The sequence below is a fragment of the Giraffa tippelskirchi genome, chromosome 4 (genome assembly GCF_054371585.1).
Source record: "Giraffa tippelskirchi isolate mGirTip1 chromosome 4, T2T-mGirTip1v1.2.pri, whole genome shotgun sequence".
NCBI classification, from domain to species: Eukaryota; Metazoa; Chordata; class Mammalia; order Artiodactyla; family Giraffidae; genus Giraffa; species Giraffa tippelskirchi.
In genome coordinates this window covers 203,249,866-203,261,183 of record NC_137278.1, presented here as the reverse complement: position 1 = coordinate 203,261,183, position 11,318 = coordinate 203,249,866, and the positions used below count along the sequence as shown (strand labels likewise).

At 58.2% G+C, this 11,318-nt stretch overlaps 1 protein-coding gene across 2 annotated transcripts; it reads left to right on the top strand.

Annotated features, from left to right (window-relative positions):
* The first annotated feature begins 498 nt into the window (after positions 1–498).
* CBX6 (chromobox 6) lies at positions 499–9,822 on the top strand. Of its 2 annotated transcripts, none has more exons than XM_081590158.1 (5): positions 499–611; positions 791–834; positions 998–1,063; positions 1,207–1,273; positions 5,719–9,822. In XM_081590158.1, exons 1-5 carry the CDS (start codon positions 543–545, stop codon positions 6,715–6,717), a joined length of 1,245 nt encoding a protein of 414 aa, XP_081446284.1. In that variant the 5' UTR covers positions 499–542; the 3' UTR covers positions 6,718–9,822. The 2 variants fall into 2 exon arrangements, with proteins under 2 accessions (XP_081446284.1, XP_081446285.1); XM_081590159.1 differs by having other exon boundaries at positions 5,773–8,722.
* Positions 9,823–11,318: the final 1,496 nt, after the last annotated feature.

The window sequence follows — 11,318 nt, the reverse complement described above, 5'->3', positions numbered from 1 at the left end:
GGCAAGGCAACAGCAAATGCATTTCTGCTGTATCATATTTAACTGTTTGCAAACTTCTGCTGGGAGGTTGAGCAGCGGCTGTAGAAATTCCACCGCCCTTCCCCGCCCAGGGCCCAGGCGTGACTTGTAAGGGAGGGTTAAGAGGGAGAGGTAGTCAGCGGGTCGGGGACCAGGAAGATGGAAGGGAGAATGAGAAAGTGTAAGATTGCACTGTCCGCAACCCGGCTTCCCGCAGGCCAAGCATCTCCTTCCCGGGCTGCGGGGCCGCGGCTCCCAGAGACAGGATAGGCCCCTTTAAGAGCCAGCGCGCGCCCCGGCCCCGCGTGCGCTCACTTTCCCTAGCAACCGCCCCAGGGGAGGAGGAGGTCCTGGCAACGGCGCACCAGCCCGGAGGGTCACGTGACGGCCCGCAGCTGGAACGCGAGCGCGCGCCCTGCCGCGCGCCCGCCCGCCGAGCCTGAGCGCTGCGGCGCGTGCGCGAGCGGTGCAGCACCGGCCGCGGGAGCAGGGAGTATTATGGGCTGTGGGTGCCGCTGAGCAAGATGGAGCTGTCTGCAGTGGGCGAGCGGGTCTTCGCGGCCGAATCTATCATCAAACGGCGGATCCGAAAGGTGAGCCGCCTCCCAGGGCGGGACGCGTCGCCCCGCAGCCGAGGCCCGAGTCCGTGGGCCAGCCAGGAGAAGCAGTCCCGCTAACCCGGGCTCTCTCGCCCACCCCCGCGCCGTCGCCTCCTCGCGTCCCCGCATCTTCCCCACCCCCACTCTCCCCTTTTTTTCCTTCTCTTTTTCAGGGACGCATCGAGTACCTGGTGAAATGGAAGGGGTGGGCCATCAAGTGAGTGTCACGGGATCCAGGAGCGAGGGGGGAAGGGAGGCAGCGGACATCGGGGCCTTTTTTTCTTTTTTTTTACCTTGGGGGGGTGCGCACATTTGCTCCCTCGCATGTACCTCTGCCTCTCTGGTTTTGTTTTTTATTTTATGCATGTGTAACTCGGCAGGTACAGCACTTGGGAGCCCGAAGAGAACATCCTGGACTCGCGGCTCATTGCAGCCTTCGAACAGAAGTGAGTTTGGGAAGCTGGCAGGGGCGGCGGGGCCGAGGCTCGGCTGGGGCGCCGCGCGGGGAAGCGGGAGGGCCGGGGAGGGCAGCGCGGAGTGGGGCCCAGGAAGGGGCTCGTTTTTAACCTCGGGTGTTTTTCGACCGCAGGGAGCGGGAGCGTGAGCTGTATGGGCCCAAGAAGAGGGGACCCAAACCCAAAACTTTCCTCCTGAAGGTAATCTGGCCCAGCCCCAACAGCCCCCTCTCGGGCCCCTAGCCCGGGCGCAACACGGGGCCTGCAGGGGAGGGACAGATCCGCGGCCGCCCAAGCGGGCGGGCCTTTCGAGAGGAGGCCCCAGCTGGGCAGGGGGTGGTTTGTGAGCCCCCGACGAGCCCCTGGCAGGCGGCCCTGGCCAGCTCGAGCTTCTCTGCAAGAGGGGCCTGGGAATGGGGACGAGGAGGGAGGATGATCCTTGCTCACAAAACCGGGGTCTGGGGAGGCCAGCAGGAAGAGGGTGGATGAGGCAGGTGGGGGCGGTCCACCTGCGGGGGTGGCAGGGAGGTGGCCTCTGCACGTGAGAGCCCTGCTCTCCCCCAGCCTTGAGCTGGTGGGGCGCTACCTGGAATTCACGTCCAGGGCAGGAGTGAATGTGATCTCCCTCATGGTGTGGAACAGGGAGAGGCTTTTGGGGTGGGCGGCTGCCTCCCTGTCTCCAGCTTGCCTTTCTCAAGATTTGTTCTGCATGCCTTCCCTTCCGACTGGAGGATCGAACTTAAATTTGACCTTAAGTCACTTCACTTTGGGTTTTATCACTCAGGCTGGGCCACTGGTTCTCAGTTATCCCCACTTCTGGCTGTGTCTGGAGGTTCTAATGAGGATGGAGGGGGAGAGAGTAAAAGCATGGCACATTGGACTTGGCAAGGCAGGGAGACCTAGCTCCAGAGGAAGCCATCTTAGAGGCTTTTGGTGTTTATTTTTTTTTAATGAGAAAGAACAGAATCTGGGAAAGGGAAGTCGAGATGACCCAAGGCGGCAGGCAAGGCTGCAGGCCGTCTCCGTGGGCAAGCACAGTCTCCTCACCAGTGCTAAGGTTTTCTCAAGGCTCCGTCTCACCCCGACAACCTGTGACTTTGTGGCACTTGGCATGGGCCGGGCAGACGGGACTCTGCAGAAAAAAAGGCTGTGCAGAATGGCAGGGACTCAGAATCTCCAATCTGTCCGAAAGGCTCAAAGCCCAGTTGGTGGACTCTCCAGCCCCCACCTCCGTCAAAAGGACTGTACGTGTGTATAAAGTTTGCCTCAGACTTAAAGCAGAAGTGAAAGAAATAATGGTTTCCAGAATTACATCCTTCTGTGACCCTTGTCTCCAAATTACACACATCTTAGGAGATCCCTGGAGCAATCTTAACCCTTGATGTGTCTCGGAAGGGATGGAGCAGAGCAGCTGGAGGCCCGTGGGCTGTGTGACAGCCTCTCACAGTGCAGCTGGAGTGCCCTCTAGCGGGGAAGCGAGCAATGGCCATGAGCATTGATTCAGAATGCTTTTCTTTTTTTAATAGCTGTAGCTCTGGCTGCGGGCCTCATAGTGATGAGTCCCCCCACATGGATTATCTCCTTTCAATTGCTCAAAACCCCCCTACGAAGTAGGGAATGGTATCCCTCTTTTGAAGATGAGAAAATCAAGGCCCAAGGAAGGGAGGTGATTTTACCTGAGCTCCCATCACCCAGATTCCTGGCTTCATCATATCTCCTTCTCTTAACCCTGTCCCTCAGGGAGAACACATCAGGTTAGGGAAAAGGATGGACACACACGGGAAACTCTGAAGGCTGCAGAGTTGGTGGGGCAGGGGATGGAGAGGCAGATGAGAGGATCTTGATTTGGAGATGAGATGAAATAGATACTCAGGGAGCATGAGAGAGAGATTTGCAAGGGGTGATGGAGATCAGCTTGGTCTGAACCCAAGAGGCAGTGTGTATAGTAAACAAAGCACACTCAGGTAGCACTCACTTTCTGCAGGGAACTACTCTGAAGAGAACAGGAGCCCATGAGGTAGGTTGCATTATCCCCATTTTATACATAGAAAAACTTGAGACCAGAGAGGTTAAATAACTTGCTTGTGATCACAGAGAGGGAGTGGTAGAGTCCAGGGCTTTATCTTCCATGTTATCTAGATGTAGTACATGCCAAGCCCTCGGAGCTGTGCCTGTCACCCAGTCAGAGTGCAATAAATGCACTGGCTGTGGTTACCATTTTTAATTCACAAGCAGACCCAGGTCTCACCTTCAAAGAATTCTCAACCTGGGGAGGGGAGAGGAGGAGGACGGTAAACTAACCCCCTTTGAAAAAACATTTAGAAATTACAAAGGAGGAAGTTTTTTTGTAGAAAGGTTGGAAGCCATACATTAGAAAAGGGTTACTCTCAAAAGCACTACCCCTTGGATAAATAAGTCTAGCATTTCTTGAGTGCTTGATGTGTACCAGGAGTTGTGCTAAGCAGATAACATATACTATCTCATGGCCACAGGAGTCCCACCAAGCCAGGGTTTCATCCTAGATCTGATGTTTGCCTTGCCTACACTCTTTTCCAGTCCCCAGGGACCATGAGTCACTGCTGGACTCCGGCAGAACTCTAAATACAGAGGTCCCGGAGCCCTGGCAGTGTGCAGAGGGAATAAACGCTAACCCTCGGGGTATTGGAAAGAGTGGGGAATCCCCTAAGCTCCCTCGGGGGTGAAGCTGCAAAAAGCCCTTTTTGTCATGCCAAGGAAGGCTGGCTTTCCCCTGCCTTTGTCTGGGAAGGGGTATGAGGGAACCAGCCCCTGGCTCCACTGGTTCTGAGCTAGAGGAGCTGGCAGCCCTGGCACAGGGAGGTCGGGGGCCACATCTGCTGCCACCTAGTGGCTGGAGGGATTGTTAACTAAGCCACCTCCGGAGGAGACTTGAGACAGAACTTGGAGGACATGTGCCTCTCCCACGTTCTAAATGACATCCTTACTTATTCAGCATCAAAGTCCACAGATAACCTCTTCTGGGGCTTGTGGTCAAATACACTCTAGTCTTGTCTACCAGGCTACCTCGGGGGTACTGGTTAAGCATCCAGCACCGTGGGGATGGGAGGTGGAGAGACCTCCAACCCCAGATCGCACTCTTAGGGAGCCCAGAGACTGACCCGTGGGAATATGCCCTTCCTCAGCCACCCCAGCTCCCCTGGCTGGAGACAGTCACTGCCTAACGATCTCCCCCACCAGGAGCCAGGGTATCTACGGAACCCAGACTGGTCATCCATCTTTACCCACTATCCAGCCATTGCTTTCGGTTCCCTGGCCACTCGACACTCTCATCCCTGGACTCCCTCTGTCTCCACCATTGGTCTTAGCAGTACCCCTTGAGCAGGCCACCTGGGCCTCCACAGCCGCTTGAGGCATAGCTCAGGAAAGTCAAGGGTGTTTTTTGGGTTTTTTTCCTACTGACGCATCATCCTCCAAGATGGGGACCTAATCTGTACTTCTCTGGAGCCTGTACTTCCTTGCATTGAATCACCCTGTACCCTAATTATCTGTTACCTATCTTTTCCTTGAAGTGCTACCCCCTGGACATAGAAGCTGTGTATGGTCGCAGCTGTAGCCCCAGGCAGCTGGCAGGTGACTCATTAGCACTTGCTTAGTGAGGGAAGGACTGGCCCGGGAGGATGGCTTACCTAACCTTGTGAGTCTTGCCCTGGACCTGGGGTCTCTGAGGGCCCTGCCACACACATCCCGCACCTTCCCTGAGGTAGCAGGTGAGCTGCTGCAGAGTCCTGGGGCTTTACACATTTCACACCGGGGACTGTGTGCAGCTGGGCTCAGGAGCCTGGGACAGTAAGTATCGCTTGCTCCCCACAGACTTCTGTCCAGCCATCCTGCCCCCGGGCCATTTTGGCACAGAGACTATGGCGAGGTCCATCCCACCTCTTAGCCCATCCCCACCAAACCAATGCCAAGGAGGTTTTAGGTGCTTGCTTTAAAATCTGTTGGCACCAGTTTGCTCAGAACCAGGCCCTGAGCCAGACCCTGGGCAGACAGATGAATCAGACCCAGGAGGGGAAGTGCCAGGGGCTGGGAGCGAAGAGGAGGGGCCAAAGGTCTGCCCTCAGAGTTGAGGAGGCAAGACTGAGCTGGAGGTGCAGCTTGTTCAGAGGCAGAGAAAGAGCTCAGGGCATCTATAGATGGGTCCATTAGGCTGGGGTATGGAGTGGAGCAGGGAGGGATCATCTTCTGCCTTAGGTCACCAAGAATTAGTCCATGGAGGAGTGCCAGGCTGGGCTGGGATCTTCCCAGGGCAGAAGTGGTCCAGGGCTTCTTTCCATGCAACATCCTGGCAGTTCCACTTCTGTGTATCAGCAAGGACAGCCAGTAACTAGTCTGTCCCCCGGGCCCACAGCCGAGCTGGGAAAGTCAAGCCTTGCAAATTGGGCCTGGATGAGAGTGTGCCTTACCCCCTCAGCCTTCTGCACTTTGCGTCACCTTTCTGAACCTGTTTCTTTTTATCGCTCAGGCAGGGGTAGGAGCACTGACTGATTTTCTTAAGTGCCCTCAGAATGGTTTCTTGAGCCAGTACTCGTGGGTGGCCGAGGCAGGGGGTGTCCAGAGGTCAGCGGGCAGCCTGAGCCCTCAGCCACTTGCCTCCCTCTGTCCCGCAGGCACGGGCCCAGGCCGAGGCCCTCCGCATCAGCGACGTGCATTTCTCCGTCAAGCCGAGCGCCAGCGCCTCCTCGCCCAAGCTGCATTCCAGCGCTGCGGTGCACCGGCTCAAGAAGGACATCCGCCGTTGCCACCGCATGTCCCGCCGCCCTCTGCCCCGCCCAGACCCCCAGGGGGGCAGCCCCGGCCTGCGCCCGCCCATCTCCCCCTTCTCCGAGACCGTGCGAATCATCAATCGCAAGGTCAAGCCGCGGGAGCCCAAGCGGAACCGCATTATCCTGAACCTGAAGGTGATCGACAAGGGCCCGGGCGCAGGCGGCGCCGGGCAGGGGGCCGGGGCCCTGGCCCGCCCCAAAGTCCCGTCCCGGAATCGCGTCATCGGCAAGAGCAAGAAGTTCAGCGAGAGCATCCTGCGCACGCAGGTCCGCCACATGAAGTTTGGCACGTTCGCGCTATACAACAAGCCCCCGCCCGGCCCTCTGCAGCCCCCGCCTGCCGGCAAGACCGACATCACCGCCTCCCCCGGCCAGGGGCTGCTCCTGGCGCCCCCCAGTGCCCCCTACGACGCCCGCAGCTCCAGCTCCTCCGGCTGCCCCTCGCCCGGCCCGCACTCCTCCGAGCCGGAGGACGCGCCCCCCAAGCTGCTCCCGGAGACCACGAGCCCATCGGCCCCCGACTGGCGGGAGCCCGAGGTGCTTGACCTGTCCCTCCCGCCCGAGGCAGCGGCCACCAGCAAGCGGGCGCCTCCCGAGGTCCCTGCAGCTGCCAGCCAGGCCCTTCCCGCCGCCCTTGAGCCGGCCGGCGCCGCCTCCGAGCCCGAGGCGGGGGACTGGCGCCCTGAGATGTCACCCTGCTCCAACGTGGTCGTCACCGACGTCACCAGCAACCTCCTCACGGTCACTATCAAGGAATTCTGCAACCCAGAGGATTTCGAGAAGGTGGCTGCTGGGGTAGCAGGCGCCGCAGCGGGGGGTGGCAGCAGCGGGGCGAGCAAGTAAGGGGGGCTCCACCAAGGAGGGAGGGGCTGGGGGGCGCCCTCCTGCCCAAAGTCATACTCTTGCTCCCGCACCCCGCACCCCCCGCCCTCAGACAACCCCGCCTGTGCTTCGCTTGTTTCAAAAGGCTCGGTGTTGACCCTGGGATGGGGCTGGGTAGTTGGAGACCCCCTGAAGCCCAGTGGGAGGGGCAGGCCTGGAACGGGGTGGCGATGGGGCTGGGGTGGGGGCGAGAGCACCGGGAAGTCCTCCCTCTTGTCTCTTGGCTCCCTCCTTGCCCACGCACAGTGGGGCCTGCTGGGTGGCTCTTGGGGAGCCCCAGAACCTGAGGTTCAGCTGCCCTCCCCACATCCCGCCCTGTCTCTCCCCAGCTTGCTTCCAGCTCTCGCGCACAGCATCTGATTTCTCGGTGCTAACCCCGGCAGCTGCGGGGCCCCTTAGGGGACCCCCCATCCCAGCATGGGCACCGTCCCTTTCCTTCCTCCAGATAACCCGGGAAGGAGGGGCAGGGATGAGGAAGCCAGGACAGAGGTGGAGATGAAGGCGGCCGTGGCCCCTCTCCCCTTCCCTCCTCCTCTGCGAGGGCGGCAGGAGTTGGGCCCACGTTTGGACCACCCAAGCGGGCCCCCGTGGGCCCCACCCACCCATCTCTTTCCTAATTTCTCTCTTGAAGGTGGGCGGGGCTGGCATGAACCTCGCCTGCCATAGCCTCCTGGCATCTAAAGGTCCCTCAGTTTTCAACCAAAGGTGCTACAAGAACCTGCGGCGCGGACTTCCGGCTGCGCATGCGCCTGCCGCCCCAGGCGTGTATCCGTATCTGCGTGGGGCCCCGGACCCTCCCTGGCCATCAGCCGGGCCTGGGACCTGATACAGGTCTGAGGTGTTTGCTGCGGAGGCCGAGCTTCCCGGCACGCGTGTGCAGGGGCGGGGCGCGCGACCCCCGCCCTTCTCCTTTGGGGTGGTCGGACCTGGCATGATGGGGACTGAGGCCGAGGGGAGACAGACCCCTATCCCAAGCTGCTGCTTCCTCCTGGCTGTTTGCGGGGAGAATGAAGCCTGGACATGGTTCTTAGGGTCTCCGGCTTCTCCCCCCTCTCTCCCCGCCCCCTCTCTCTTGCTTGTGACGCCCAGGCTTTGTCACAGTCCAGCCTTCTCCAAGCAGGAGGAGGCCCCCACTGCTGTAGGCAGCTTCGTTTTCTGCTGCGGCCTGGAAACATGAGTTGTCCCTGCCAGTGGCAGAGACCAAAACCCGGGTTTTAGGCCGGGCGCTGGGAGGGCAGGCTGGCCAAAGCGGGGGATGGAAGAGGGGGCCCGGTGTCCTTCAGGAGAGCGGGCATGTGCAGGACCCGGGGTCTGGGGCACAGGGAACGCAACCCCGCTGCCCAGCCCTGGGGCACTGTCTGGGCTGTTTGGCACGAGTGGGAGTCCTTACTGGTGGCTCGAGGTGACTTCCTGGTGTGTCACCTTGGAACCCGTGATGTCAGGAGGACACAGAAAGGGAATTCCGGGTGGGTAACAAACGCCTTGGTCCTAAGCATGGGGAGGACTCTGTCTTCCGACTCTCCCTGCCAGAGACTGTGGCAGGGTCCTCTGACCCTCCCCGAAACATATTGATAGAATGGGGGCGGTCACAGGGTTTGGGGGTCTGGAGCTCCTTACCCCTCCCCATCCCGCCTTTTTGTTGGCTCCGTGGCCGTCCAAGTGCCAATTGGCTTCGCCCCAAATAAGGGCTGGTATTTCTCCTCTGTCCTTAGAGGGGATTCCCCCCCCCCCGCGCGCACCGACCCCCCCACTCCAGGTGCGTGTCCACCTGGGTGCCAGTTACAGGTGTTTCCAGAGACCATAGAAATGTGTTTTCCTGAGAGTCCGTGTCATTCGTGACCTTTTTTGTAAAGAAGTTGTGTTTTCAGAGGTGATTTTATGACAGGAAAGTGAAAGAATTAGTTTTGCAAAAAACAGAAAAAAAAACAAAAAAAAAAATAAAAGGGGGGGAGAAAAAAGAACTAGAAAAAAATATTGTGGGATTCCTATGGGGTTGGGGAGGGTGGGGAGAAAGATATTTAAAGAAAAACTAGTAACGCAGCGATTGCACAGCTGAGGCGGCAATGTTAGGAACGTGGACAGAGGCCCAGGCTCAGCAGGGAGGGGGCCCCCACCCCGGGCACGGGCACGGCGACAGCCCCGCTTCCTTGGCCCGAGGCACGGTAAGCCCTCCCTCCTGTGCTCGACCCAGGCTCCACTCTTGTCCCCTGTTCAGAGGAAAGGATGACCCCTGTTCCCAAAGGAACTTGCCAGAAACTACAGGGGCCAAGCAGGTAGAGCTGAGATTGGGGGAGGTAGGGGTCAGCAGGGGTCCCACTGTCGCTGGGACCCAGCTTTGGTGACTCTCCAGAAAGGCTGGTGAGTGGTTACAGTTGGGTTCCTTGCCCTCCCTCCATTCCTTTACCAGCCTGTTGGTCCATCTGATCCCTCCACCGCCACCCCATGGGGGCATCTCCCTCCCCATCGCCCCAATGACCATGACACCCCCAAGCTTCCCTGGCCAGGTAGAGGTTGCTGCAGGCGTCAGGAAGACAGGAGCTGTGGACTCTGGGAGAGCCTTCAGTGGTGATCATGGTGGGTTGGGGGTAACCCTAGGGAGAGGGTGTGCCCGCCCTGACTCCACAGGCGAGTCACTGTCCTTGACCCCCAGCTATGCAGCCCTGCCCCAGCAGAGGCACGCATGCACACAGCTGGCTCCCAGGCGGTCAACTCCCCTGGGGGCCCAAGTGGGCACCAGGTCAAGAGCAAGCAGAGCCCTCCTTACCTCTCTCCCAGGGTGGCTCTGAGCCGGGCCCCGCAGCCCCCCACCACACTTGCACAGATCAGCCTCCCATGGGTCCTTCCTCCCCTGCTGCTGCTTTTCCGTTTGCCTAATTACCAAGCAGAAGTTGCAGTTGGTTGGCTTTATTTTTTGTATGTGAAAGACCCCTCAAGACCCGATCTTCTTCCTTGTTCAATATTGGTTGGGGTCATCTCCCCTTAATGCCACCCTTTCTTCACCCCCATGTCATAGGAAACAGATGAGGTCTGGTGTCTGGTTTGAGGTGGGAACTTGGAACCCATCCCTGTCTCATTCCCCTCCCAGATACTCTGTCCGTCTGTGAAATGGGTGTATTGGGCAGCATGGCCTTTTCACCTGCTGGTGTCCAGGCAGCTGCTGAGGATTAGGTGGTGGTGGAGGTTGCTGGCACTGGGGCCTCTACTCTGCCACAGCTGCTTTTCATTCTCACCCTGCAAAGGGGTCAGAATCAAAATGGGCTCCAGCAGAGCCCAGTGAGGCAGGCAGAGTGGGAGGGGTCACCCCACTTCCAAGGCCAGGAAACTGGGCCTCTGAGAGGCAAAGCTGCTTCATTGGAGTGAAGAACCCAGCTGCTCTGGCCTTTCGGGGACAACCTTTGAAAGGGGGGGACCTGGGCCCTGGAGCTACCACAAAGCCAGGGGCTTCCCCTGAGCCAGGCAGTCCTGAGTGAGAGGTCAGCCCAAAGGAGGAAGCTGTTGGCTCGGGGAGCTGGGCCACCATCAGTCTTTCTAGCCTCTGGGTGGACTCAAGTGGACACACTGCCTTTTGTGTCTTTGGGGGTTTTGTTGGTGGTTGTTGGTTTTGTGTTTTGGGAGGTTTTTTTCTTTTCTTTTTTTTTTTTTTGCACTTGGCCCATGCCGGACAGTGGGACCCGCTTGGTCAGTTCCACTTTCAGGCTCCCATGCACTAGCCCAAGGCAGCCTCTTGGGGGCTTGTATGGTTTAAGGAATCACTTTTGAAAAAAAAAAAAAGGAAAGTGTTTAAAGGTTTTTGTTTTTTTTTTCTGTCTGCATCTCCTCTCAGATTGAGAAAGCCCAGAATTAGGGGCTACCACTCCAGGAGAGAGGGAGGGTGTCCCCAGCCTGGCCCTGTCTTATTGATAATTGCCAAGACACCAAGATAGGGGGGACAGGCTGGGTGGAGACTGAGGTACCCACCTCCCAGGCCTGTGGGGTCACCCCATCCTGCCTTGAAGGAGTCAGCACCCCACTCCATCAGTGGGTGAGTGTCTATTTTATGCAGAGCTTCAGCTAGGCAAAGGGGGACTGGTGGTCTAATGAGGGACCCCTTGCAACAGGCCACAGTAGAAGGAACCAAGTGTTCTGGGGCCTCCCCCCTAATATTGGGCAGAGTAGAGATGGAGACTTTATGTTGGTTTTAATTTAAAAACACAAAAGCCTAAAGAAATGTATCTTATAATTTTTTTTAATTTTTGAAAAGCTCATTTAATGAATTGTGCACGAATGAATTCTATATATATAAAATATACATATATAGCTCTATATTTGGGGAGGGGCGCTGTCTCTTTTTTCTCTCATTTTAAAAATGAAGTGTTGTTGCCTTTGTCTGTGGTTCAACCATCCAGCTCCCAGCTGGCTAAACTTTGCCTCCAGTGGTTCAAGACAGGAAACTAGTAGGGTGAGCGGGAGAGCGGAGACGTGGGGAGTGGGGTGCCACCCCAGCGTGGGGCTGGGCCCCCAGGCCACCTGCTCCTCTGCCAGAGGTCGCGGGTGGAGAAACGCCTTGTGTTGGGTGTGGGTTT

Bases quoted from the DNA above. Each gene is read 5' to 3' on its own strand.
- CBX6 (XM_081590158.1), top strand. From the start codon at position 543: ATGGAGCTGTCTGCAGTGGGCGAGCGGGTCTTCGCGGCCGAATCTATC. The intron at 612-790 runs GTGAGCCGCCTC...TCTCTTTTTCAG, and splicing joins TCAAACGGCGGATCCGAAAG to GGACGCATCGAGTACCTGGT. The intron at 1,064-1,206 runs GTGAGTTTGGGA...TTTCGACCGCAG, and splicing joins ATTGCAGCCTTCGAACAGAA to GGAGCGGGAGCGTGAGCTGT.